General features: G+C 41.3%; 2 protein-coding genes across 4 annotated transcripts in view; both read right to left on the bottom strand.

Moving 5' to 3' along the window:
* Positions 1-26,468, bottom strand: part of LOC113017310 (protein NLRC3-like) — a 38,916-nt gene that overhangs the window by 7,336 nt on the left and 5,112 nt on the right. The window contains exons 2-5 of the mRNA XM_080294500.1: positions 16,527-16,713; positions 14,604-16,398; positions 13,937-14,110; positions 2,168-2,341 (exon numbers count right to left, since the gene is read on the bottom strand). Of these exons, the coding sequence (XP_080150626.1) occupies positions 2,168-2,341; positions 13,937-14,110; positions 14,604-16,398; positions 16,527-16,713 (2,330 nt within the window). The remainder of the gene's footprint in view (positions 1-2,167; positions 2,342-13,936; positions 14,111-14,603; positions 16,399-16,526; positions 16,714-26,468) is intronic.
* The window catches only part of LOC113006456 (uncharacterized), an 87,410-nt gene that overhangs the window by 58,969 nt on the left and 1,973 nt on the right, over positions 1-26,468 (bottom strand). Inside the window, exon 2 of one of the 3 annotated variants that reach the window (XM_080296759.1) lies at positions 20,531-20,671. The gene's annotated coding sequence lies outside the window, so the exon portion shown is untranslated. Of the gene's footprint in view, positions 1-18,547; positions 18,577-20,530; positions 20,672-26,468 lie in introns of all 3 variants that reach the window. The other 2 variants (XM_080296762.1, XM_080296761.1) reach the window with 2 other exon arrangements.

The raw sequence follows: 26,468 nt of genomic DNA, 5'->3' as shown, positions 1-26,468 counted from the left end.
TTTAGCAACATCAGCCTTTCTGCCAACACCGCAGCAGATCGCATTTCTGACCTGTCAAGTGACATTTATGACCAACTGTGTGAGAAAGCCAAATGTTTCAGTGTATACTCAGTCGCTCTTGATGAGACCACAGACATCACCGACACTGCCCAGCTCCCAATGTATGTCCGTGGTGTTGATGACAGTTTTGAAGTGATGGAGGAGCTGCTCACAGTAATTCCAATGCATGGCCAGACCACCGCTCAGCAGATATTTACAAGCTGTGTGATGCCATTGAGAATGTTGGTTTGCCATGGAAGAGGTTTGTTGGAATAACAACAGATGGAGCGCCATCAATGACAGGGAGGAAACATGGACTGGTGGCACAAAACAAACTGGAAGAGGAAGGCGTGGAGGAGGCCATTGCTCTGCACTGCATCATCCATCAGCAGGTCCTTTGCAGCAAATGCCTGAAGTTTGACAATGTGATGTCTATTGTTGTGAAATGCATCAACCAAATCAGATCCAGGGGCTTAAAGCACCGAAGGTTCTGTGCTTTTTTAGAGGAAATGGAGTCAGAATATGGGGATGTGCTCGACTTCACTGAGGTACGTTGGCTCAGCAGGGGAAATGTATTAAAGAGACTTTTTGAGTTGAGAGCAGAAGTGAAGCCTTCATGGAGAAGGATGGAGTTAGTGTTCCTGTGCTAACTGATCCCAAATGGCTCATGGACTCAGCTTTTCTTGTTGATATGACACATGAGCTTAATGTACTGAACAAGACGTTACAAGGCCAGGGGCAACTTGTCAGTGCTGCCTATGACAACGTGAGAGCATTCTCCACAAAACTGGCGCTCTGGAAAGCTCAGCTCTCTCAGACAAACCTTTGCCATTTCCCAGCATGCAAAGCACTCGTGGATGCAGGCACACCATTCAGTGCTGACGAGTATGTTGATGTCATTTTGAGGCTACAGGAGGAATTTGATCACAGATTTGCTGACTTCAAGACACACAGAGCCACCTTTCACATTTTTGCGGACCCCTTCTCCTTTGATGTGCAAGATGCCCCTTCTGTGCTTCAAATGGAGCTCATTGAGCTGCAGTGCAACTCTGAACTCAAAGCAAAGTTCAGGGAGGTGAGTGGAAAAGCAGAGAAGCTTGGACAATTTTTGAGAGACTTGAGCCCTAGTTTCCCTCGGCTTTCCCGAATGTTCAAGCGGACCATGTGCCTTTTTGGTAGCACATACTTGTGCCAAAAGCTCTTCTCCACTTTGAACTTCAATAAGTCCAAGTACAGGTCCAGACTTACGGATGATCATCTTCAAGACATACTGAGGGTCGCAACTGCTTCCTTCCTCCCTTTTTTAACCATGCCTTTATTGTGGAAAACCTTTCCTTATAACAATATGAGCAGCTAATGCTAATTTGATGTGAATTAGCATTATATTAGTGAGGAGTTAATGTTAAGTAGGCTACCATTAGCAGCTAAAGCTAATTTGAGGTGAATAAGCATTAGTAGCTTGTGCTAATACCCTTTTCTCTTGTGTTATAATGATGTGAGACGTTAATGCTAAATAGGCTTCCATGAGTGACTCCTTTCCCTTACATTATAAAGATGTGAAGAGTTTATGCTAAGTAAGCTGCCATTAGCAGCTAATGCTAATACTGTTTTCCCTTTCTTTATACAACTTGAGCAGCTATTGCTAAGAAGGCCACTTTTCTCTGCTAAGGATTTGTGTGACCATGATGGAAACTCTGATAAGCTAATGCTGCTAAGCTAATGCTGTTTATGGGCCCTGTTAGAATCAATATTTCATTCTCATTCTGTTGTTTGAGAACAATAACAGAAAAATGTGCACTTGAGAACAAATTTATTGTGAATTCAGCTGTGAATGTACAGTTTGTCATTATTTAAGCTTCCATTTCCAAATGTTAGCTGACACTTTATTAGGTACACTGGTATCTATATCAGGTACACCTGTGACCTAAATGTTCCTGCAAACAGACTCCTTGGAGACCCCTACATAAATATCCATGAACTATCCAGCTAGACTAGTGTGTCTGTCCCTGAAAATATTCCTGCATGTGTGATTGTTCATGTCTCATCTGCAGGAAACAAACAGGAAGTGAGTGAAGGACACAGGAAATGTTTCCAGCTCTTCCTCCTCTATCAGATTTTCTCTCCATACCTGAGAGTGTCCAGTCTCCAGCCTGGATCCTTCAGTCCAGCCGAGAGCAGCTTCATTCCTGAGTCACCTGGATGATTGTAGCTCAGGTCCAGCTCTCTCAGATGGGAGGGGTTGGAGGTCAGAGCTGAGGCCAGAGAAGTACAGCCTTCCTCTGTGATCAGACAGCCTGACAGACTGCAAACACACAAAACAACAATCTATCTGTCAACAATCGTTTTCTCTTTGTCACAATAACATCTATCCATTTACATCCATTCAATGTAACTTTATTTATAAGTGACAATACCCAACAGACAACAACAGTCATCTGAAGCTGTTTAACAGTGTAAGGTAACCGCCTCCACTGTGAGCAGCACTTGGTGATGGTGGGAAGAAGAACTCCCTTTGACACAAAGATCCTCCCAGTGAAAACAGGCTCCAGGAGGAGCATCTACCATGACTGGTTGCAGGGTGAGGGGAAAGAGAAGAGATGAGCTCAGAGAGACAAGAACAAAACAGAGAGACAAAAGTTAAGGACATGCAGTAGTGACATATAAAAGCATCAGGAGTGAAAAGAGGGGAGAAGAAAGCAGAGCATCATGGGAAGTCCACCAACAGCCTGAGCCTATAGCAGCATAACTAAGGGATGGTTCAGGGTCACCTGATCCAGCTCGAACTATAAGCTTTATCAAAAAGGAAAGTTTGAAGCTGATCTTCAAAGTAGAGAGAGTGTCTGTCTCCTGAACTCAAACTGGGAGCTGCTTCCACACCCAGTCCAACATAGCCAGGCTTTCTTTGCTGCTTTGACAAAACCTCAAATCCCAGTCAGAGACGATGAGCATCATCACAGTGATGATCATTTCTCTGTAACCCAGGCTTTCTGCTTCAGGATCTGTGCACGCTCACAGAACAAGGAGACCTTTAAACATCATTTCACTAAATGGATGGACTGAGCTCAGCCTACAGATGAACTGGTGCCAGAGATCATAAAGAACATCAAACAGTCAAATTCAACACTTTAATGGAAATATGAGATTAATGCTGCAGACAATCATGAAGCTGCTGAATTCATGAACATCAAGAATGCAGCGAGTGGTAAAATAAAGATTTGACCTCAGTGTGCTCAGTGTTCCTGTCTATTCCTAACATATTCCTAACATGATAGCTGCACTTTAGAGCTCTAAAACTGGAACTGACACATATTTAAACTCCACATGTTACTCAGTACATTCAGTTCTGACACTCGCCCACAGTCCAACAAAGGAAACATGGAGATCACACCAGTTTGTCACCAAAGTCTAATTATTAGGGCAACTTAACCTGTTATAATCTCGTTAACTCATTAACTGATTAACGTCAGCAATTATTTTAATCACAGTTTTTAAAATCATGATTATTGTGAAAGTGCTCACTGGCTCTGAATATAAAAGCCATGGGTCACAGGAGGGATGTTGATCAGTGCTGGCTTGAAATGGGCGTCATTATGCGTCTCAGCCAATGGGAGCATTGAGGGTGGGCCTAATACTACTGCAGCGCTCACATGACCCAGGACAGAAAGAAAGGGGCGGGGACAGAAACATGGAGACAGGTACAGATCTTTGACATGTTCATTTTAAACTGTTCCAGGAGGCAGTGTTGATACAACTAAAGTTATCTGTTGTTGAAGAAGTCGGTCTGAGGAACGTTCTTAGGATCAACAAATGACGGCATGTATGAGCCTCAAGACGCAGCATCACAAGAAGAACACATGAGCTGTAGAAAAAGGAGAGACTACGAAAGCCACGGCGTTACAACATGAACCAGCTGTTGGTCTCTCTGGAGACTACTGGACGTAGCTGGGTAACCATGGTTACCTGGGAGTTACAGAAACGTGCAGAACATGTGATTCATGTTGCACAGCAGTGGGACATTTGAAATAAAGTCAGCACACTCAGTACAGATAGTGCATCAAATATGATGCTGCTGCCAGACGTCTGCCTTTGAACACGTCCCTGCATCGCGCACAACACCAAGGTTGCCATGGCGATCACAGCTGACAGGGACAAAGTGCACAGCTGGAAGCCTGCAGGTATATTTAACATGATGTATTTCTCAGTGTCCTGTCGGTGTGTGAGAGACAAACAGCCTCTGTATGTGTGTGTAAATACAGCATGAATATGTAGAGGACATGTTTGTGGATATAAGTAAATGAAAGCTCTGCGTCATTTGAATCTTTGACTCTTGTTTCTGTTGCAGGTCTGTGACTGAACTTCTGGGAGGAGAAACGTTGGTTTCATGCTCTGTGATTCTGTGTTTTGTCATCTCTCTCAGGTGATGGACAGCTCAGATGATGACCCCGCCTACGTGGTCAAATTCAAGTCTACATTCAGAACAGACCTGGAGACACGCAAGCAAAATGCCAACATTGTATATGTGAAAACTGCTGCTGGAGCCAGATTCAAGGAGCTCAAGTGTTTACCCAGATCTTACTGAACTCACTGCAGGAACAGAGGGTTGTTGGAGGGAAACCTGTGGAAGCAACAACATCCGAGCCACCAGAGAAGAAGTTGGCCCTGTTGGTGCTTCATCAGAGTGTGAACAGGAGGAAGACTCAGCTGAGAACAGTGTGGTGGATACAGAGCAGAGCCCACCATCAGTACAGAGGCCTGTCCATTAGAGTGCTGCTCCAACATGCAGCACATGTACTTGGCCACAGCTGCAACATCTGTACCTGTGAAAGCTTCTTCTCTGTTGCTGCTCATATTGTGCAGAAGAAGAGAGTTTCTTTATCATCAGAAAATGTCAATGAGCTTGTGAGTCTTAGCAGCTGGCTCGGTGCAGAGGAGGAAGAACATGTCAGTCAGAGGAAGATAAATGCAGTTCATGTTGTCAACTCAACCTGGACTGTTGAAAGAGTTTTTCTTTGTCTGGTTTCTGACTGAGATTCTCCAAAGGAAATCCAGCACAAACACACACTTCACACACTCAAAGTCCTGCACAGTAAATGAGCTGATGAGCGTTTGTGCTGCTGCCTGATAACAGAACAATAGTTCTGCTGCTTCCTGTTCTGGAAACACACATTTATAAATGTTCACTTGCTGTTGATCAAAGGTATGTTGGTGGCTCTGGACGCTGAGGGAACTTTGTGAAAAACTAGATCAAATGTTAACGTCCTGGCAGAGGCAAAGAACTTTGATTTGATATTTGATTAGATTCATGTTTCAGCTCAGACTGACAGAAATATTTGAACTGCTGCTGTGTTAAAGGGAACACTGCTGTTAGAAAGCACCTGATCTGTTTCTGCACACTGAATGTTGCACTTCTCATACTGCAGTACTATTAAAATAAGTACACAATGCACTACTTTTGAACTCATGATTGAATGTTGCTGTAACAAAGCCATTAATGTGATTCAAAGTGTTCATGGTTTCCCAGCACAACAAATGATTGCACAAGTGTGACTGATCCACTTTCTAATGTGTGTGTAGCCCACACTGTGTGTCACTGTGTCACAGGTGAGTCTGTGTGTCCAGCTTCTATGAGGACAACAGGATATAGTGACTGAGTCCAGCAGCTTAAAGTCTGACTCCATCCTCCATTTAAATAACTCACAGCAACAACTGAATAGCTTTGCCTTTGTGTAGCTGACACTTCATTTTAATGTCCTTCTATTCTGGTTCATCTGGTCTCAGTTTCTATAAGCACACAGGTTTCATCAGGGACTCTATGACCTCAGTAATCTTTGCTGGGCCTTAATGCTCTGAACAAAGCTGCACAGCACAAGACTAAATAGAAATGAATCAGTCTTTCATTCTCACTGCTGTTTGACTTCAGCTCTCAATGTCCCACCATAACCCATGGAAAGAATTACTGTCCATCCAGGCTGCTGAACATGAAGCTGATGAAGGTGGAGTATTGTGAGGGCTGATGGAGATGATGATGAGGAATCCAGGAGCAGTGGGTGGATGGCAGCATCAGCATGAAGGATCAGTGTGAGAACACATCATCATCCACAAAGGAAACCAGTCTGAGTGTCTGACGCTCTTGTTAGAAAGACGCAGTCCCAGCAGTTAGCTTGTCTGCTAGTTAGCTGAGAGCTAGCTCAGTTGTACATTGAATACCAAACTGTGTAAACCAGGGGTGTCAAACATATGGCCCGTGGGCCAAATCCAGCCCTTGAGATAATTTCATATGTCAAATATTGATGAATTTTCAGGCTTGCTGATAATCAATGTGAGCACGGCTGAGGTTTTATTCTGATGAGCAAACCATGTGGCCAATCACTTTCAGAGACAGACTGGGATCATACCATTATGTGAAAGAGGACGGAAATGTCCCATAGACAGCAAGGGTAGTGGTAGAGACCAGTACACAGAGAAATGGGAGCTGTACTGAAATGCAAGCGTGTCAGGAAAGAGTGAAAAGGCAAAATGAGCAGCATCTGGCTGCATTTCAGTGATATTGGAGTGTTAAAGATATTCTATTATCAAAGTACTCAGATGCAATGAAATATCACTCAGACACTTAGAGCAGTTTTAAACGTGCACGGGTGAGAGACTCAGGGAGAGACTCACACACCTCCTTGGTGCAGTCTGGCTTTATTTATACACATCATGAAGCATACAAAAAAGGAAATATCATCCTTATCTTGTCAAGAAAACAGGTGTGGTTTATCAAAAAACTTCGTGTTCTCTACAAGGTTGTTTCTTACTCGTGGGTGGCGGTTTCCTGCTAGTGTGAAGGCAAACAGTGACAATGTGAAGGCAAAGACTGATAATTTGAAGGCAAGCAGTTTCCGTTATAAAGTAGGGAGCCAGCAATTAAAATATGCAGCTGGTTGAGTACAGAACAGAAATATAAACACTCTTAGCTGATTATTATATGAATAATAAAACCTTTAAAAGCAAAAATACTCTGACATTCCCTCCTGTTGTTTAGATTTCTCACATGACAGTACTGTTATTTTTGTCAGTTCATAACCTCTTGTCTAAACATTTTCGGTTTGAACGTCATAAAACAGTCCTGTGTTCAATTAAACTAAACATTACTGTATGGATCATCTTTCAAAATTTCTTCCATTTGAGACATCATCACATAAGCATTGATAGAAGTTGTCACCATGTTTGATACCATTTTCTTCAGACAGGGTACTACACATGTTGTGAAAACACATAACAGTAAAAGCAAACATGCTATTCCAACAAGTCCTTTAATCAGAAGGGACTTCCATGAACCACCTAGTAACCATGTCAACCAATCATCAGTGCTTGTGACATAGTCTTGTTGTTCAGCATCTTCAATCTTTCTCAAGGTGTTCAAAGCGTCGGTCATGTTTTGTGAGTGTATGTTGTCTGGGATGTATGTACAACATGTAGTGTCAAACAATACACACAAACCTCCTTTTTCAGCTAGAATCATGTCTAGTGCGACTCTGTGTTGCATCACTACAATGCGTATTGCGTCGAGTTCTTCATTTTGCGCTTTGTTGATTTTCATTGAAGCATTTAGGAACAGTCCAAATCGATAGTCAAGTGTCTCGATCCTCAGCATGTTTTTCCCAACTCCTACCCAAGGGAACAAGGAGTGGAGGACTTTCTGACCATCAGTCCATAGTTTGAAGTTCTTGGGCACATCTGATCCATAGATTGAGTCATGTGGCATTACTTCAGTGACTTCAGCAACTTCACGTTTTGCTCTTGACGTGTGTGTCTCTGCTGTGATCTTGAAGGTGTGGTCTGAAATTAGTACTGGTGCACACAGACCGGTGGAGTTCGGTGGGAGCATGAAGTAGGTTTTAGGCCCGCAGGCCCAAGCGGCTCCCTGGACCCAGAAAGTTCAATTTTTGAAGGTGTGTATTCCTTTGGATTGGGTCAGGTCAAGTGTCTGTGTGCAGTTGCGGTTTCGTCCAAGTTTCCTGTTTCCATCGGAGAAGTTGAAACACATTGGGTGCTGTATGTCCGGCGGCAAAACTATGGCGAATGATTTGTTTTTTGTGTTGTTGGCTTTGACGTTTACCCAATGTTTTTCGTTGCAGGTGTAGTTCCAGTTCGTCAGATTGTAGGCACAAGGGGTTGTCTGTTCAATTAGGATACGTCGTTGTGAAAGTGGTTTCGTGACACGTTTGACGTCTGTGTCACTACACCATGGAATTAGGTCTTCTTTCTTTGTGCTTTGACCTTTTAGGGTCAGTCCTGTTGCCATCAAATCTCTGCGTGTGCAATTGCCAGTTGTTGCTTTGTTGAACACACACATCGCTTCGTCAAGTTCAGGTGCCTTTCCATATATTGTTGCGTGTACGGCTGTTGTTGGCATATGTGAACATACATAGCATTCCGTGCTGTTGTCGGTGCGTGTTCTATCATACACATATCTATACCACGCGTTGTTCATCCATGGGTGGTTATGGTCTTGGTTCAGGTCACGTAGATGCGAATTATCATGTGTCCATCTTTTTTGCAGGTGGTGTTGTTTATTTCCTCTCATCTGGGTGAGTGTTAGTAGGCTCACTAGGAGCGCAATGCTGGCCACTAGGAGGACAAGTGTCTTCATGATGACCAGGCACACCTAGACTTCTGGTGAGTAGACTATTGGCGAGAAGTAAAAAAAGGGCGGGATATACCCAATCAGCCCTTCCCTTCACCAATAGATCACCTAGAAGCCAGGGGAGCCGGCGTCTAAGCGTCTGGATTGTCACTCACTTTTTTACAGTGGCTGTGGTGGATCCAAGATGGTCTTTCTGCTATTTTGCAGGCGGTGGGTGTGGTAAGTAGGACTTGGTATGGGCCCTCCCACCTTGGTGAACTCCAATTCTTTCTCTGGAGTACTTTGATCAGGATCCAATCACCTGGTTGTAACCTGCAAGACACTGGAGAGAAATCACTCGGCAGTTGGTTGTTTAACACAATCTCTTTATTTTCAAACAGTTTAGTCATCCATTCTGCTAGGGTAGTTTCCCTTATTGATTTATTAATAGGTTCACTGGTAATTGGCAATGGAAACGCTCTCCCGTGGATGATTTCAAAAGGTGTAAGTTTCTGAGAACCTTGTGTTATTCTCATCCACATCTTTACTAGGCCTAGACATTCAGGCCATGGTCTTCCTGTTTCTTCCATGCATTTTCTTAATCTCTGTTTTATTGTGCCGTTAGTTCTTTCCACTAATCCTGCGCTTTGTGGGTGATATGCACAGTGATGTTTGATGCTAAATCCTAGAGCTTCAGAGACTTTGCTGATGATGTCATTAACAAAATGTGTTCCATTGTCTGACCTTATCAGACTGGGAATGCCATATGTGGGGATGAAGTGATTGCATAAACACTTTGCCACTGATATTGCATCTGCTCTTTTTACTGGATAGATTTCTGGCCATTTTGAGAATACATCTATAATTACTAGAGCATATCTTGATGCTTGGCATTCGTTAAGTTCAATAAAATCCATGTGGGTTTCCTTGTGAGTTGTGTTGTTTTTTTTTGTTTTTTGTTTTTTGACAGAATAGGCATGTTCTTACAAATTATTCGCTAAAGTTTCAAAATTTATAGTGTGTATTGCATTGTTTATCTATACTATATCTCCCTCCTGTTGACACAGGTGTTTACCTCATGTGTCACTACAACCGCTGTCCTGTGTAATGACTCTGTTAATATAGGTTTTCCATCACAGACCATTAAGTCATCTTTCAGTTTACTCCACATTTCGCCCTCCTCCTGCCTTTCCTTTTCCTTTGTAGGGGCCTGGTTTATGTCTTCTGTATTCTCCAGAGAATGCCACCAATCCTGTTGCTGGATCTACAGTAAAGACGCCTCCTTTTTCTTTTTGCTTCTGTATTTTAACTGCGTGTTCAGCATATTGCAGTGCATCTGACAGACTTCCTGTATTTTGTGTGACCCAGTGTTTTTCTACGTGGGCCCTCACTTTTGGGAGGAGGCCGTTCAGAAATGCATTTTTTAGCTGTTGCTGAAATGGTGTTTGTGGCTCCTCCTGGTAATTTAAACCTGAATGTTGTCTGAAAACTGGGCGTAGGCGATCGAGGAAGTCAGAGGCAGTCTCAGCTTCCTTCTGCTTTATCTCGCCTATTTTGCCGTAATCTGCTCTTGGGGCTAGACGGACTCTAATCCTTTCATATAATCCTGCCAACTGAGCCCTTAGAGGCTCAGAGGTGGGGAGCAGGGCTATACCCTGGTCATCTGACCCCGTGAAGTCTCCCTTTACTGTTCCCATTTTTAGACCTAATAAGTCCTGAATTACCTGGAGCATTTCATGGCCATTCAAGTGCCAGTGTGTTCTAATTAACTCAACTGCCTCCCTCCATGGCTCAAAACCTTCATTTAACAGTGGAACGTCCTTTAAAACATTAAATCTGTCAGTTTGGGACCATGCTCTGAAAACATATAGGAAAGGGTTGTTGTCTCTTTCATTATTATCGCCACCCGTTAGTTGGCCATATCTTGGGTTGGGCGTGGCTATCATTGGAAACAGACCTGACGGTCCTGGGGGGTCAATCTGTCCTCCCATATCCCTACCTGACGGGTCTTTCCCTATGTCTTCCTTATGGTGATTTGTTGTCATTAAATTTAATGCCTGTCTTGCTGAATCATATGGGCCTGGCGCGTCAGTGAAGGGGTTTTTTGATACTGGCTGATTAGACGGGCCGGGGGCAGGCACATATGGAGGAGGTGGTTTTGGGTGTTGTGGATCTTTTAGTTCACTACTTTGTTCATTTTTCTTTTTCTTTTTCTCTTCTCGCACCTTTGTGCGTTTATCATTTTCTGCCATCCAGGCTTTAAAATGTTGCCACTCTGTGAGACGTTTGGCTTTCTTTTTAAAGCTTTTTTCATTGTTTAGTTCCGCTTGGAGGGTCTCTTTTAAAGCAGTCACTGCAAAGGGAGTACATTGTCCCTCCCACGCAGGGCAGTTTAGTTTCTTTGGATTTCTCCATCTATTTGCGCTAATTAGTCCGGCGCCTGGACATTTTTTCTCTAGCCACTGCTCGTCAGCAGTGAGTTTTGTTGATTTATTACCCATTATTATTTTTTCCTCTTGTTATTATTATTTATTTATTTATAAATATATTTGCGTTTACACACACACATACACACCCGTGGTGCTTTCTCTGGCACGAGGAATGGGAGAGGCTATTGACACGGCCTTCTACTTTCAAGCTAGCCTTGAAAGCGGTGTCAATTTTATGTGATGAAACACAACCTTTTCCCGTTCCACCAGAACTCGAGCAACCAACGGTAAACAATTCGGTGGAGTAGTTCAGCCTCCTTAATGTGCTGTAAAATCAACTTACTCCACCAACAAAACAGTAAAACAACAGATTATACGCGTAATGAGTTTTTTATTCTGGGCAACACTGTGTCTTTCTACATTGCTCCAAGCCCTCTTTCAGGCGAGCTGCTTCGTAACCTCTACGAGTCCTTTTTCAGACGAGAATGTTACTATCCTGTCGTATTTTGACATTAAACTTGCTCCAAGCCCTCTTTCAGGCGAGCTGTAACCTCTACCAGTCCTTTTTCAGACGAGAATGTTACTTAATTAATCTGTCATACATTGACGGGAAACTATTTAATGTACAGACCACAGGTTGCCTCAGTCGTTTTGCGCAAGATGTGAGTGAGTGCTAAATATTCACCTGAGTTATTGTGTGGTTGCTTTGGTTTCCTTCATCAACCCCTGAAGTCGTGGACCTCTTATAAGAACGCTGGCCAGAACCCGAACGTCACGTCTCTGGACTTTATCCTCTGCCTGGAGAGGAGTCGACAGCGTGGGCTTCTCACGACGTCAGGACTTGACGAAGGTCTCCTATTGGAGCATTGAAAAAATATCAATGTCCAATCCGGCTCAGAAGGACCAATTAAATGTTAAAGATATTCTATTATCAAAGTACTCAGATGCAATGAAATATCACTCAGACACTTAGAGCAGTTTTAAACGTGCACGGGTGAGAGACTCAGGGAGAGACTCACACACCTCCTTGGTGCAGTCTGGCTTTATTTATACACATCATGAAGCATACAAAAAAGGAAATATCATCCTTATCTTGTCAAGAAAACAGGTGTGGTTTATCAAAAAACTTCGTGTTCTCTACAAGGTTGTTTCTTACTCGTGGGTGGCGGTTTCCTGCTAGTGTGAAGGCAAACAGTGACAATGTGAAGGCAAAGACTGATAATTTGAAGGCAAGCAGTTTCCGTTATAAAGTAGGGAGCCAGCAATTAAAATATGCAGCTGGTTGAGTACAGAACAGAAATATAAACACTCTTAGCTGATTATTATATGAATAATAAAACCTTTAAAAGCAAAAATACTCTGACATGGAGACCACAAATCTGAGTGCAACATTTATACAGGAGATATACAGGAGACGCTGAGAGTAGAACTGATAAAATTAGGAGCTGGCTAAAGTGAGACCCATTTTTATTTCCACCCATTTTCCACTGTGGAGGACAAAAGGTTTCAAACTGGTCCAGGTCTTAAACCTCACGTGTTCTTCCTAATAGCAGTAAATGGATAAAAATAAGGCTTTTATGAAAACACTGAATACAACTTGCTGCCTTTAAAAAGACTAAATGTGCAGTTCAGTATTGAATACTACATAAAATAAACTATATATAAAGTGTGTCTGAATGGCAGAGATGCAGAAATATGTGCATTTTTTCTTTTTTTTTTTTTTTTTTTTTTTTTTTTTTTTTGTCTCTCTTCCCCCCCCTTCTCACCGTCTCTTCTCCCCTTGGGTTTTCTTTCTTTCTCTCCCCCTCTCTCTCTCATTCATTCCCCCTGTCCTATTTATTAAAAAAAAAAAAAAAAAAAAAAAAAAATGACAAAGGATGAACTGAAGCTCTGCCATCACGTAATGTCGCATACTGCTGTTTCTGATGTCATTTAAAAAAAAAAAAAAAAAAAAAAAAAAAAAACCTCACGTGTTCTTCCTAATAGCAGTAAATGGATAAAAATAAGGCTTTTATGAAAACACTGAATACAACTTGCTGCCTTTAAAAAGACTAAATGTGCAGTTCAGTATTGAATACTACATAAAATAAACTATATATAAAGTGTGTCTGAATGGCAGAGATGCAGAAATATGTGCATGTAGCACAGAGCCACGGCTCAGTGTCTGAATGAGTCTCACAGACCTGAATGTGCTGTTGAAGCCATTTATAATTATAACGTAATTCTTTACTCGTTTGATCTGCTCCTTACCACAAGCCACCAGACGTGGAAGGTTTTGGACTTTTAACTATATTTTTTGAAGTTTTACAACTTTTCTTACTGTTAAAAACCTCGTTATGGCCATTCATGCTGTACAAAGTAATTAGACATGTGTGGTATCTACAGAAACGTCAGAATCTCAGCTAAAAGTTCACAAAACCATCTCAACAACCACCAAACAGCTGAAACAGCAGGTGAACAGATCACACAAAAAAGATGTAAACACAAATCCCCCTGATCATCTGTTTTTTAAACATGAAGCGTAGTTTTGGACGTTCATTTACTGCTGGTTCAGTGAATTTTGGTTGGACAGTGATGAAACCTGCAGCCTCAGAATCTGTGAGAAGTCTGCTTTCAGCACGCAACAGCATTGTTGTGTTGTGTGCTGTGGATCCACCTCTGCAAACTCATCACTGTTTCACCATCATGTTTCTACTTAGACAATAAAAAAGGAAGCAGTTCCCAGGAACTACTTCCTGTCTTGTTAACATAAGAGTACGTTGCCCTTCAAAACACCTCCACTTCTCCTCTTATTAGAGGACTGCCTTATTATTAATCTGCTAATTCTGTCAGTTGATGAAAGAAAAATGCTTGATCTCACCTGAGAGTTTCCAGTGTACAGCGTGGACTCTTCAGTCCTTCAGACAGAAGCTTCACGCCTGAATCCTTCAGGTTGATGTTACTCAGGTCCAGCTGTCTCAGATTAGAGGTCTGAGAGCTGAGACCTGAGGCCAGAGCTTCACAGCTTCTCTCTGACAGGTCACAGTGACTCAGTCTGAAAAATAACAGATAAACAATTACAAAAATAAAACACTTATGTTGAAGTGTAATGAGATACTATTATATTTAGCAATATTTCATCTTGTTTTGTCAGGAAACTGAGCACTGATGCAGAGCAACATGTGGAGAGAATCAGAGGAGAAGAAGTGAAGAGAGAACAGCAGTAAAACAACACTGAATTGTTCAGTGTGCTTTTGATATCAACAGAATGTGTCAAACTTCTTTATTTTGTATTTGTTTTAGTAGAATTGATGATTATCACTTAGATAACAACCACAGGCCAGGTCTAAATTGCACTTTGGTGACAGTTACACCCAGAAATATTTCAGAAACGTGGACAATTTGTGCTCCATTGTATTCAGTATTGAACAAACTGAGTACCGATGACCACTTAATATTTTTGATATGTTATTTGAGTTGTTCCACCTGATCTGTGTTAACTAGAATAAACATTTAAAAACTAAAGCTATGATCACATATGTACTTACAGAGCTTTGTTGGAGGCTTTGACCACTGGCAGCAGCCTCAGAAGAGCCTCCTCTGAAGCAGAGTATTTCTGCAGGTCAAACACATCCAGATCTTCTTCTGAGGACAGTAAGATGAAGACCAGAGCTGACCACTGAGCAGGAGACAGTTCATCTGTGGAGAGACTTCCTGATCTCAGGGACTGTTGGATCTCCTCCACTAGAGAACGATCATTCAGTTCATTCAGACAGTGGATCAGATTGATGCTTTTCTCTGCAGACAGATTCTCACTGAGCTTCTTCTTGATGTACTGAACTGTTTTCTTATTGGTCTGCCAGTTACTTCCTGTCTGTGTCAGCAGACCTCGTAGGAGAGTCTGATTAGTCTGCAGTGAAAGACCCAGGAGGAAGCGGAGGAACAAGTCCAGGTGTCCATTTGGACTCTGTAAGGCCTTGTTCACAGCACTCTGGTGGAGAGACTCTTTTTTTCTAAAAAAACTAGACCGCTTGGAGGTTGTTTGCTGTTCTTCCATCAGATTGAGTCCAGAGTTGATGAAGGTCAGATGGACATGAAGAGCAGCCAGAAACTCCTGAACACTCAGATGGATGAAGCAGAACACCTTGTCCTGGTACAGTCCTCTCTCCTCTTTAAAGATCTGTGTGAACACTCCTGAGTACACTGAGGCTGCTCTGATATCGATGCCACACTCTGTCAGGTCTGATTCATAGAAGATCAGGTTTCCTTTCTGCAGCTGATCAAAAGCCAGTTTTCCCAGAGACTCCATCATCTTCCTGCTCTCTGGACTCCAGTGTGGATCTGTCTCAGCTCCTCCATCATACTTGACCTTCTTCACTTTGGCCTGAACCACCAGGAAGTGGATGTACATCTCAGTCAGGGTCTTGGGCAGCTGTCCTCCCTCTCTGGTTTCCAGCACATCCTCCAGAACTGTAGCAGTGATCCAGCAGAAGACTGGGATGTGGCACATGATGTGGAGGCTTCGTGATGTCTTGATGTGGGAGATGATCCTGCTGGCCTGCTCCTCATCTCTGAATCTCTTCCTGAAGTACTCCTCCTTCTGTGGGTCAGTGAACCCTCTGACCTCTGTCACCATGCCAACACAGTCAGGAGGGATCTGATTGGCTGCTGCAGGTCGTGTGGTTATCCAGAGGCGAGCAGAGGGAAGCAGTTTCCCCCTGATGAGGTTTATCAGCAGCACATCCACTGAGGTGGACTTTCTAGGGTCAGTTAGGATTGTAGTTTTGTGGAAGTCCAGAGGAAGTCGACACTCATCCAGACCATCAAAGATGAACACAACCTGGAAGTCTTCAAAGCTGCAGATTCCTGCTTCTTTGGTTTCAGTAAAGAAGTGATGAACAAGTCCCACCAAGCTGAACTTTTCCTCTTTCAGCACATTCAGCTCTCTGAAAGTGAATGGAAATATGAACTGGATGTCCTGGTTGGCTTTGTCTTCAGCCCAGTCCAGGCTGTGTTTCTGTGTTAAGACTGTTTTCCCAATGCCAGCCACTCCCTTTGTCAGCACTGTTCTGATTGGTTCGTCTCTGCCAGGTGAGGCTTTAAAGATGTCTTCTTGTCTGATGGTTGTTTCTGGTCTGTCTGGTTTCCTGGATGCTGTTTCAATCTGTCTGACCTCATGTTCATCATTGACCTCTGCAGTCCCTCCCTCTGTGATGTAGAGCTCTGTGTAGATCTGATTCAGGAGGGTTGGGTTTCCTGCTTTAGCGATGCCCTCAAACACACACTGGAACTTCTTCTTCAGGGTGGATTTAAGGTTACGATGACAAACTGGAGCTTGAAGCTCTGAATGAGAAGAAAAATAAACACTCAATTCCAAAAAGAACTAATCTTTAAAACATGTTGCTCCATCTTCCATCTCTGGAAAATGTTCATTTATCCAGCAGCTTAAATCTTTAGATAAATCCTCTTACGTCTCTGCAGATGGTCAGCCAGCTCCTCCTGCTTCATTCTCCTCAGGAAGTCCACCGTGATCTTCACAAACGCCTCTCTGCTGCTGCTCCTCTGACTCTCTAAGCATTCTGGGTAATCTGGACTCAGAACCTTCTGGATCTTCTTCAGCTCGTTCTTCACAAAAGTGATGATGTAGTCCTCCAGCAGCTGGAACAGAATATTTATGAATGAGCCAATCAGACTGAAATCATGGAGCCAAACATCAGATCCATGTTGGACACACTGACGATCCACTGGTCTACAAAGAGCAGCATGGAGATGACTGTGAACAGAACAGATGTAACAGTAGTTGTTGTACATGTACAGACCATAAATATGGAGTCCAGCTGTGTTTGATGCTGCTGGGCAGACTGACCACTGGGAACCTCTGAGCTCTGCTGCTCCACTCTGTGGAGGAACCATGAAGGATTAGATCAACACAGGATAAAGATCCAGGAGTTTCTGCTCAAATAACTTCATCTGAATCAAGTCTGTCAAGTTTTAAACTCTCAGATTGTGAACATATCAGTAATTTTCAGTCTGTTTTCATGGACGTCCTTTCAGTGGTGATGTCAGGGATGATTTTGAAGAAGCTCATCAAACTGAACCATCAGCAGATCACTGCTCCAAAACCAGAACATGATCCGAGTCTCCCTCCACCACCAGAACACCAGCTTTACTAACGTGGTAGATCAGTGTAGTACAGATCAATAACTGATGAGTCATTTGATCAAAATCACTGAGTGCTTCACGTCTGACCCTCTGATGCTTCTGTAGACATTTTGCATATTTAATGAATGTCTGACAGTTTTACATTCATTCTATGAACACAGTGGAAATGTTGTGTTATAGTCTCCATGTTGTTTCCAGCATCATAAATTCTTAAGTTCAGAAAATTAGATTCTTTCTTCACAGCTGAAAAACAACAACATTTATTCTCTATTGAAATCTGCATCGTCCACTCCAAAGGTCACAATCTGAAGGTAACATCTGGTTTTGTTCCCTGTGGTTAACTCTGAGCATCAGTATGGTGGGATTTATCCACTACATCCACACCACTGTGGTTCAGTGTTGTCCTGATGGAGTAACAGCAGCCAGTATGATCCAGGCTTTAGCTGCTGGGTCTCTGTGTGACCTCTCAGACTGTTTAACAGATCAGACACAAAGAGAATCAGAGCAGCTCTGTTCTTTAAAGACAAACATGAACCCACTCAGGTCACACTTTCCCCACAGATATGAGCATCACTGTCCTCAAACAGCAAATGACCAAGTCGAACATTTGGATCTTTTCTCTTTCATTGTTTTCTTTTTAATGAATCTTTGTAACAATCTGAGGATGTTTCAGGTCATATTTATCCAGGAAACACAAACATGTAAAGGAGTCATCACAGCTCTCTGACCTCGTTGCTCCAGGTTCACCACTGAAGACTGGAGGATTTCGACCTTTGGACCAGTCACTCCTCACAGACGGACAGCTGGACCCTGCAGACTGTGACCTCTGACCTCTGCAGACACAAACATGATTGAAGCAGCTGTGATCACACAGACTGCAGATAATGCAGCTGTTTCCTGTCAGTAACATCCTCTTAGATTAGAGTTCAGCTTTTTACAGGAAAACTGGACAAAACTGATTTTTGTTACAAACTCATTTTCATTTCCTCTCAGCTCACAAACACAGTCAGACAATCAACCAGAGTCAACACTGATTATAATGTCAGTGCAGAATTATTTCTGTTACTCAGTGAGTTCAGCTCTCTGACCTCGTTGCTCCAGGTTCACCACTGAAGTCTGGAGGTCGACCTTTGGACCGGTCACTCCTCACAGACGGACAGCTGGACCCTGCAGACTCTGCTCTGTCCTCCTCTTCCTCCATCATCATCTTCAGTCAGTCTGAGAGGTAAACCACAAACACTCAGTGAGTTCACATTAACAGGAGGAACTGAGTTACAGTCGCTGACCTCTGACCTGTCATGTAACCTAGAAACCAGGTCACATGATTCACATCAGCTCACACACACTTTCTACCTTCACCTGCAGAGGAAACACAAATCATTCATGTGCACATCGACTGAAATCCTCCTTTCATCATGTGTGCTGTCCAAATATCAGCTGCTTCTTTCCTGCTTCATCTCAGTGTCAGCTGAATGCAGTCAGACAGCAGTGTGAGGCAGAGGAAGCTGCCATCAGCTGCTCTACTATCAGGCCACTAGATGGAGCTGTGAAGCACACACGATGCATTCACTGACACACACTGATTCACTATTAATAAGAAAAATTACAAGTGACAGTTTGTTTCTGTACTTGTGTTGATGTTGTGTTGACGTTGTGGAATGTTTCCTCTGTCAGTGCGCCCCAGGGTGGCTGTGGCTACAATGTAGCTGCCATCACCAGTGTGTGAATGTGTGTGTGAATGGATATGTAAAGTGCTTTGGGGTCCTTTGGGACTAGTAAAGCGCTGTACAAATACAGGCCATTTACCATTATCTAATTAAGTCAGTCTAAATATCAAACCCAACAACCTTTGTATTGTTGTCATAATTACTTCCTGTTGAAGCAGATCCAATATTTGTAATGAAGGATTTTTAAACAGATAACGTCAGCATGTTTAATTCAGTTCTACACTACATTCAATTCAATTCAATTTTATTTATATAGCGCCAAATTACAACAAAAGTCGCCTCAAGGCGCTTCATAGACATGCATGCATATGGTGCCTCCAACAGCTGTTGACACAGTAACTGGTTATGGTCAAACAGATGTGTCCACCTCGCAGCAGTTACTGTGGAACAGCAGCTGAGCTCATTCTGCAGTCAGTGTGTCAGTGAGAGCAGCAGCTCCTCTCCACCTCCTCCACAGACTGATGGAGGCAGGAAAATCAGTGTACTCAGTTCTGTGAAATACTGTAAATGCAGTTTCTTTTACTGTTTATGTACAAACTGAACTTTGAGTCTCACTTCAGATTGGATTTAAGTGTGTGTGTGTCACACCTTTATGTGTTACTCCAAAAAAAAAAAAAAAAGCCGTCTGACTGCTCAGACTGAGTCAGGGTAAAGTTCACATGCTGATTTGCTCTGTTCGGGTTCTTCTTCTTGCTTTTCTTAAAAGTAATGCAGTACATTACTTAGTTACTCACTAGATTAAGTAGTGTGTTGTTATATTCTGTTCCTCAGACCAAGAGTCTATGAACCAACTGTTCTTAGACATTTTTCGATCTGGGCTCTAAAGATCTGCTTATTGGCTCTCAGCTATAGTTAAGCAAGATGTCTTTGGTGAATTGAGGCTGTTTTATACAAGCTAATGACACTCACTTATTCTTCACTCAGATATGCTGTGACATTCAAATGTTACAATGTTTTTATTCTGGGACTACAGGAATGATTTTATATGATTCAAAGTTCAAAACAATCCTTTCTATCCTCTCTTTCACTTAGCCCAGTTCATCCTGTCTGGAAGCCTTTTGAAGCCTCCTTTAAGTCCGGCCTTTCCACTGAATCTGCTGATGGAGACACCATCTCCTCCACCTGCAGCTGTGGAGGTTCAGAGAAATAAATCTAACCTAGAGGTATATCTCTATATCTACAAAAGAAAGAAAGAAAAGTGAATCAAACAGATTTTCTCTTTTGTTATTGGAAACATTGGAAACAATATCAGAGTCTACAAGAGAACAAAGATCCCCGCAGGATGTCTCTGTTTGGGAAATACTCCAGTCATCCTGAACCTGGTTAGTGACCTGAATCAGTGCTTTTTCCATGAATCCTACCGATGCTACCATGAAAACATGTTCAGCTTGTGTTTGAAGATGACTCACATGCTGACATTAGATACAGAAGAACTGAGAACAAAGGGAGCAGCTTATTGAGGGAAACCCAAAAAAGCAGAACACAAGCAGCTCTGTCCTCTGTCTCACATCATGTTCATGAGGAGAAAAAAAGCCCCTAAAGTTCCTAAAGACAAACTGTTATAGGAGGAAACAAAGCAAACTTACAGCCGTCCTGGAAGGAGGCAGGACTCCACCTGAAGCTTAGCACAGGGGGGGAGGAGGCAGATTTTCAGAAGAGTTTCTGACTGTTTAACTTCGTGATGTCAGATTTAATCTCGTCTCATTTGTTACGTTCCCCTGAGGGGTCTAGGCGGTGAGGGGGAAGTAACAAAAAGTGTCCGGGTCAGAAAAAGGAGACAAGAAGGCAGTGTTGGCCCGCTTGAAGCTGAAGCTCCGGTGCGTGTGTCAAAAAAATCAACACACTGCTTCAGAAGCTCTGTGTCGAAGCTTGATTCGTTTGGCCAGAGTCACATGATCGGTGACGTCCGAAGCTTCATTTAGAACCTAACTGCTTCGGTGTCTGATTCAATGGTTTATAAGGAAGTGAATCATTCGCGGGATTTGTGGAGTGTTTTGATGGTGACAGATAGCGAACCACTGATCATTCCACTGAGAGATTTGGAGCCAGCGAGGAATAGAGGAGGTTCTGTTGTGTGGGAGAATTTTGAGTTGATTTTGGTCGAATGTATATAGAAGACAATGATACCGGAGATGTGAGCCCAACTATACTTTGGGATGCATTAAAGGCAGTCTTAAGGGGAAAACTCATAGCCCTAACAGCAGCACAAAAAAAAGCGCGACTGGCCCTATATAAAAATTTGATAGAAAAACTTAAACATCTGGAGAGGGAACATAAACTACTTAAAAATCCTGAAATTCTAGAAGAAATATCAGACATCAGAAACCAAATTGATGAATTACTAAAAGAAGAAGTAGAAAAAAAGGCTAGGTATATGCAACAAACCTATTACGAATCAGGGCCCAAAGCAACTAAAATACTTGCCAGTAGACTGCGTAAAAAGCAGAGATCAAGGATTATTGATAAAGTAAGAAATTTGGATAGTAACAAATTATACTATATGCCTAATGAGATAGAAAATGAATTTAAAAAATATTACACGAGACTGTATTCACAACCGGCAGCCGCAGACCTTGAGACAATAAAAAATTTTCTTGACCCGCTGGATCTGCCCTCCATAGGAGATACCCAAAACAAGTTACTGATTTCACAGATTACAGATAAGGAACTAGATACAGTTATTGCCGAACAAAAAACAAATAAAGCCCCAGGAAGCGATGGCTTTCAGGCTGAATTTTACAAAGTTTTCAAAGAAGAACTCAAGCCACTTCTTCTATCTTGCTTCAACTGGACTCTGAATCAGGGAATAGCTCCACCATCATGGGGAGAAGCTATTATAACAATCTTACCCAAAGAAGGAAAAAACAAAGAATACTGCAAGAATTATAGACCCATTTCCCTCCTAAATAACGACTATAAATTGTACGCTTCGATCATTAGCAAAAGACTCCAAAAATTTGTACCAGATCTGATAGAAGTGGATCAAACTGGATTCATCAAGGGACGTCAGGCACAGGACAATATAAGGAGAGTCCTTCACATTATTGACAATGCAGAAAAAACGAATATCAGTACTGTGTTAATTAGCTTAGATCAAGAAAAGGCATTTGATAGCGTAAGCTGGCTCTTCCTATTTGGAGTATTGGAAAAATTCGGGTTTAAGGACAGCTCAATACAATGTATAAGGACAATCTATAATCAACCTACAGCTAGAATCAAGGTGAATGGCAGTCTGACAGATAGAATTCGGCTATATAGAGGTACAAAACAGGGCTGTGTCTTGTCACCAATTCTTTTTGCTTTATATGTTGAGCCACTAGCACAAGCAGTGCGACAACATTCAAAGTTGGAGGGGGTATCCCTTGCTGGACAAAAACACCTTATTGGATTGTTTGCTGATGACGTTATTATTTTTCTACGAAACCCTGACAAGTGCTTCCCAATTTTGATGCAACTATTCCATACCTTTGAATACTTATCAGGCTATAAAATTAATGTATCCAAAACACAAATTCTATCATTCAATTATATACCCTCCCAAAAGATCAGAGACGAATACAAATTAAATTGGCACTCGAACAACATGAAATATTTGGGCGTAACCTTGACAAAATCATTATCAGATATGGCGGACATAAACTATAATCAGGTGGAGGGCAACATTAGAAAAGATCTAGAACGGTGGTCGGCAACCCCTACAAACTTCTACTCAAGAATCCAAATAATAAAGATGAATGTTCTCCCAAGACTGTTATACATGTTTCAGTCACTCCCACTTCCTATATCTCAAAAAAAATTCAAAATATGGGACAAGATGATATCAAGGTTTATTTGGGGTGGGAAGAAGCCCAGAATAAGACTAACAACACTGCAACTCCCGAAGCGCAAGGGAGGGATGGCCTTGCCGAACCTAAGGGAATACTTCTATGCAGCCCAACTCAGACCACTTGCTGGTTGGTGTAGACCAGAATATGAGGCAAGATGGAAGGAAATTGAGAAAGAAATCGAGGGAAACAACATTCAGATTTTTATCTCTGACAAACATTTAATGACAAAGAATAAAAGTGGAATGAATCAAATTGTGAAATTTACATTAGACATATGGCACACAGTAATAGAAAAATGTCAGTTAAAAGAACAATTATTTATACTCAGATGGTTTAGACATGATAAAAATTTCAAGGCAGGACAACTGGACCAAACATTCAAACAGTGGGAACTAAAAGGGATTACAGCAGTTTGTACCCTTATGAAAAACGGAGGACTAATGAGTTTCCAACAACTAAAAAACAAATACAAATTGGAAAATAGAGATTTCTTTAGATATTTGCAAGTTAGGGACTACTACGCAAAACAAATAAAATCTGACTGGCTTGGGAAACCACTGGGGGTTGTCGGAAAAGTAAAAGATTGCTATGAACATAAACAATTTAAAACTATTTCCACCTTCTATAGGTCATTAGAAGAAAATAGACAAGATTCAACACTCTATATTAAAAAGAAATGGGAAGTTGAACTGACCATAAAAATAACAGAGAAAGAATGGCTCAATATGTGTGAATTGCAACACAGTACAACTAATTCGCTGTTGTGGAGGGAATTTTGTTGGAAAAATTTGACACGTTTTTTCATTACACCCAAAATAAAAAGCAAACTGACCTCAAGTTTACAAAATTGTTGGAGATTGTGTGGAGAAATGGAAGCGGATCATTCTCATGTATTCTGGAAATGCATTAAAATTAAAAAGTATTGGGAAGACTTAAAAATGAATATGGATAATATTTTGAGTTATACATTCCCAAATACTTGCCAAGTGATGTATCTAGGAAACATAAAAGAATACATACAAAAAGAGGACGTGTATTTAGTCAAAATAATTCTGGCCGCAACAAAAAAAGCAATTACAAAGAAGTGGTTACATCCAGATCCTCCCACCCAGCGGGATTGGATCAGTATTGTAGAGGATATCTCAGAGATGGAAAAAATAACACTCAACATTAGACTGATGGGAGGTAAATACGACAGACTATGGAGGAAGTGGAAAACATTCAGAAGTGACACAAATGAAATAACATAATAGGTTTTCTTTTTTTTTCTGCAATGTGATAAATGGAGAAAGATATGTAAACTCCAGACTCTATGTTTGTTTATATGTATGTCTGTTTGTTATTTTCTTTACTGTATGTCCACAATGATAAAATAACCTAATAAAAATCAAAGTAAAAAAAAAAAAAAAGATTTTGGTCGATCCGGTGGGTTTTCCAGCTTTGTGTTCTGGCTGTTTGCTTTTGTTTTGTGCGTGTTTATTATATCTGAAAACGGGAAAAAGATAAAATGTCAAAAATCTGCTTCCATAATATAAATATCATTAAATAACTTTAGAAAAACTTCCACTTGACTCTTTACATGTAATGTTGTAAAAATATATATTTTATTGTTTAATTAATCTGAAAATGTTAGTCTGCCAAATGTGCAGCATCTGAATTTCTTTATTCTCTTTAGCTGATAGTTGGTGGGGCCCAGGTAGACTGTACAACTGCATCTCTACCAGTTTCTCTGCACTCCAGCCTCCTCTGTTCCATGTGAAGGGATTTCTCTTAAGGCAGGAGAAATTATCTCCACGAAAAGGAACAGGTTCGGCCATCGCACACTAGAACAAATTCTCTTTTTAAATAAAAATGGAAAAGGGTTACCGTCAATGCATCATGTTTTTCATTTGCAAGTTCATAAGCATTTTCCATTTCACAATCAATTCTACCCCCCAGGTCAAAAATATGTCTGGGAAAATTTCCCTAATATAATATTATTTATAAATACACCTGTCTAGCGATTAATTGCATACCTGCATGGAGGCAAGACCTCACAGCAGAAGCATACTCCATAATGTGTTATTATATGTATATATTATATGTAACGTGGTATTTTTCAATTATTGTATTTACCAACATCAAGAAGTCACAAGCAAAGAAAGACCACACCATGGTGCATGTTTAAACAAGGAGAGTTTACTGGTCAAAACTATTTATTAAACAAATAAAAAACATTTTTTTAACCACCAAAAAATACACGTTCAAAGCAACACAGCGGCGGCCCAATATCAGACAGAACTCCACTCTGTAGAGTGAGCAGTCATTATGAAGCAGTTGGTTTTCTTTTGAGGATTCAAGCTGCTCTTCATATTTTTGGCCACCAGATGTCACCAGAGAGGACTGTGTTGAAAAGCTTCGAGTAATGAACCGTTTTTAAATACAAGCTTCAGAAAGCTTCATTTAGCCATCACTACAAGAAGGCAAAGGGGTTAAATTAAAGAGTTTTATTAAAGTAGCTCAACTAAAAGAGACGGACAAGCCGCTATCACCATTTAAGAAAACAAACAAAACTCAGGCGTTGGTCAATAAAGTAAAATGTAAGCCAGAAAGAAAGAGAGCAGCTCACTAGCTGTAACCACTCACATGGCACTCTGGCCCAGAGCTCACCTTTCCCTGGGATTAAATACTTTTGATTACATTAGAGTCAGCTGTGTAAAAGGGAGAGCTGGCACCTCAGGCAGAAGCCATTGAAGGACACTCCCACACCTTCAGGAGGAGGGCCTGCTAGGGCCGTAACACATTTCTGTTTTTCCACTGAGCAGGTTCAGCTTTTATTAAAAGAAATATGTTTGTGTCTTTCTCTAAATTCTTAATTATCAGTAATGTTCCCTGAGAAATCAACATTTCTTGGTTCTGATACAAGAATGTCGTTTTCATGGCCGCCATTCACGTGACCCAAAGTGTTTGTAATCTCTGGAGAACCGAGGTTTTACTGGTGCTCCTGAATGCAGCATAAGAAGGAATTTTCCACTAAGTTTCATGTGACATGAACACAGACGGATGACGTGTCTGTGTCAGTCTTTTTCTTTTGAAACAAACTTTATTGAGACCTATGAACAGTCCAACACCCATGAATGAAATTTAGAGGATTCAAAGAAATATTGATAAAAGTTCTCGGAGCTGCTGTGCAAATATTTTTAACTCACTATGGAAACTACTGGTTTCAAACTTTAAGCTTTTTTGCTCAAGCAGTTGTACAGAAATAATATTAAACTATAACAGTACTGATATACAGTGATCCCCTCAAAAATAAACACAGAGATATAAAACTTCTGTCCATTCTGCCATTAAAACGGTAAAATAGATCCACTGATCTGATTTTTTTACTGTTTATGAAGAATAAGCAAATATATTATAAGATGATGAGAGGTGAGAAAAAAATGCTCAGAATCACTCGTTTGTATTCAAATGTCAAAGTTCGTGTTCATCTGTTCCTCTCCTACACGTCACTATAAAGTTTAATCTTCTAAAAGTCAGAGTTTGAGTTCATATTCACTGCAGTTTAGTACAATATCTACATGTTAACGTTTGTTTGTGCTAAACTGTTCATTTGTTCCGTTTCATAATAAAATATAGATATAAACATCTGTAACATCTGCACTTTAATATCTGGTATTTTGTACAGACAGAAGACAAAAGGTTTACTTTAGTATTA

Source organism: Astatotilapia calliptera, chromosome 3, assembly GCF_964374335.1.
Source record: "Astatotilapia calliptera chromosome 3, fAstCal68.1, whole genome shotgun sequence".
In the NCBI taxonomy this organism is placed as follows: Eukaryota; Metazoa; Chordata; class Actinopteri; order Cichliformes; family Cichlidae; genus Astatotilapia; species Astatotilapia calliptera.
This window is presented reverse-complemented; position numbering and strand designations above follow the sequence as displayed.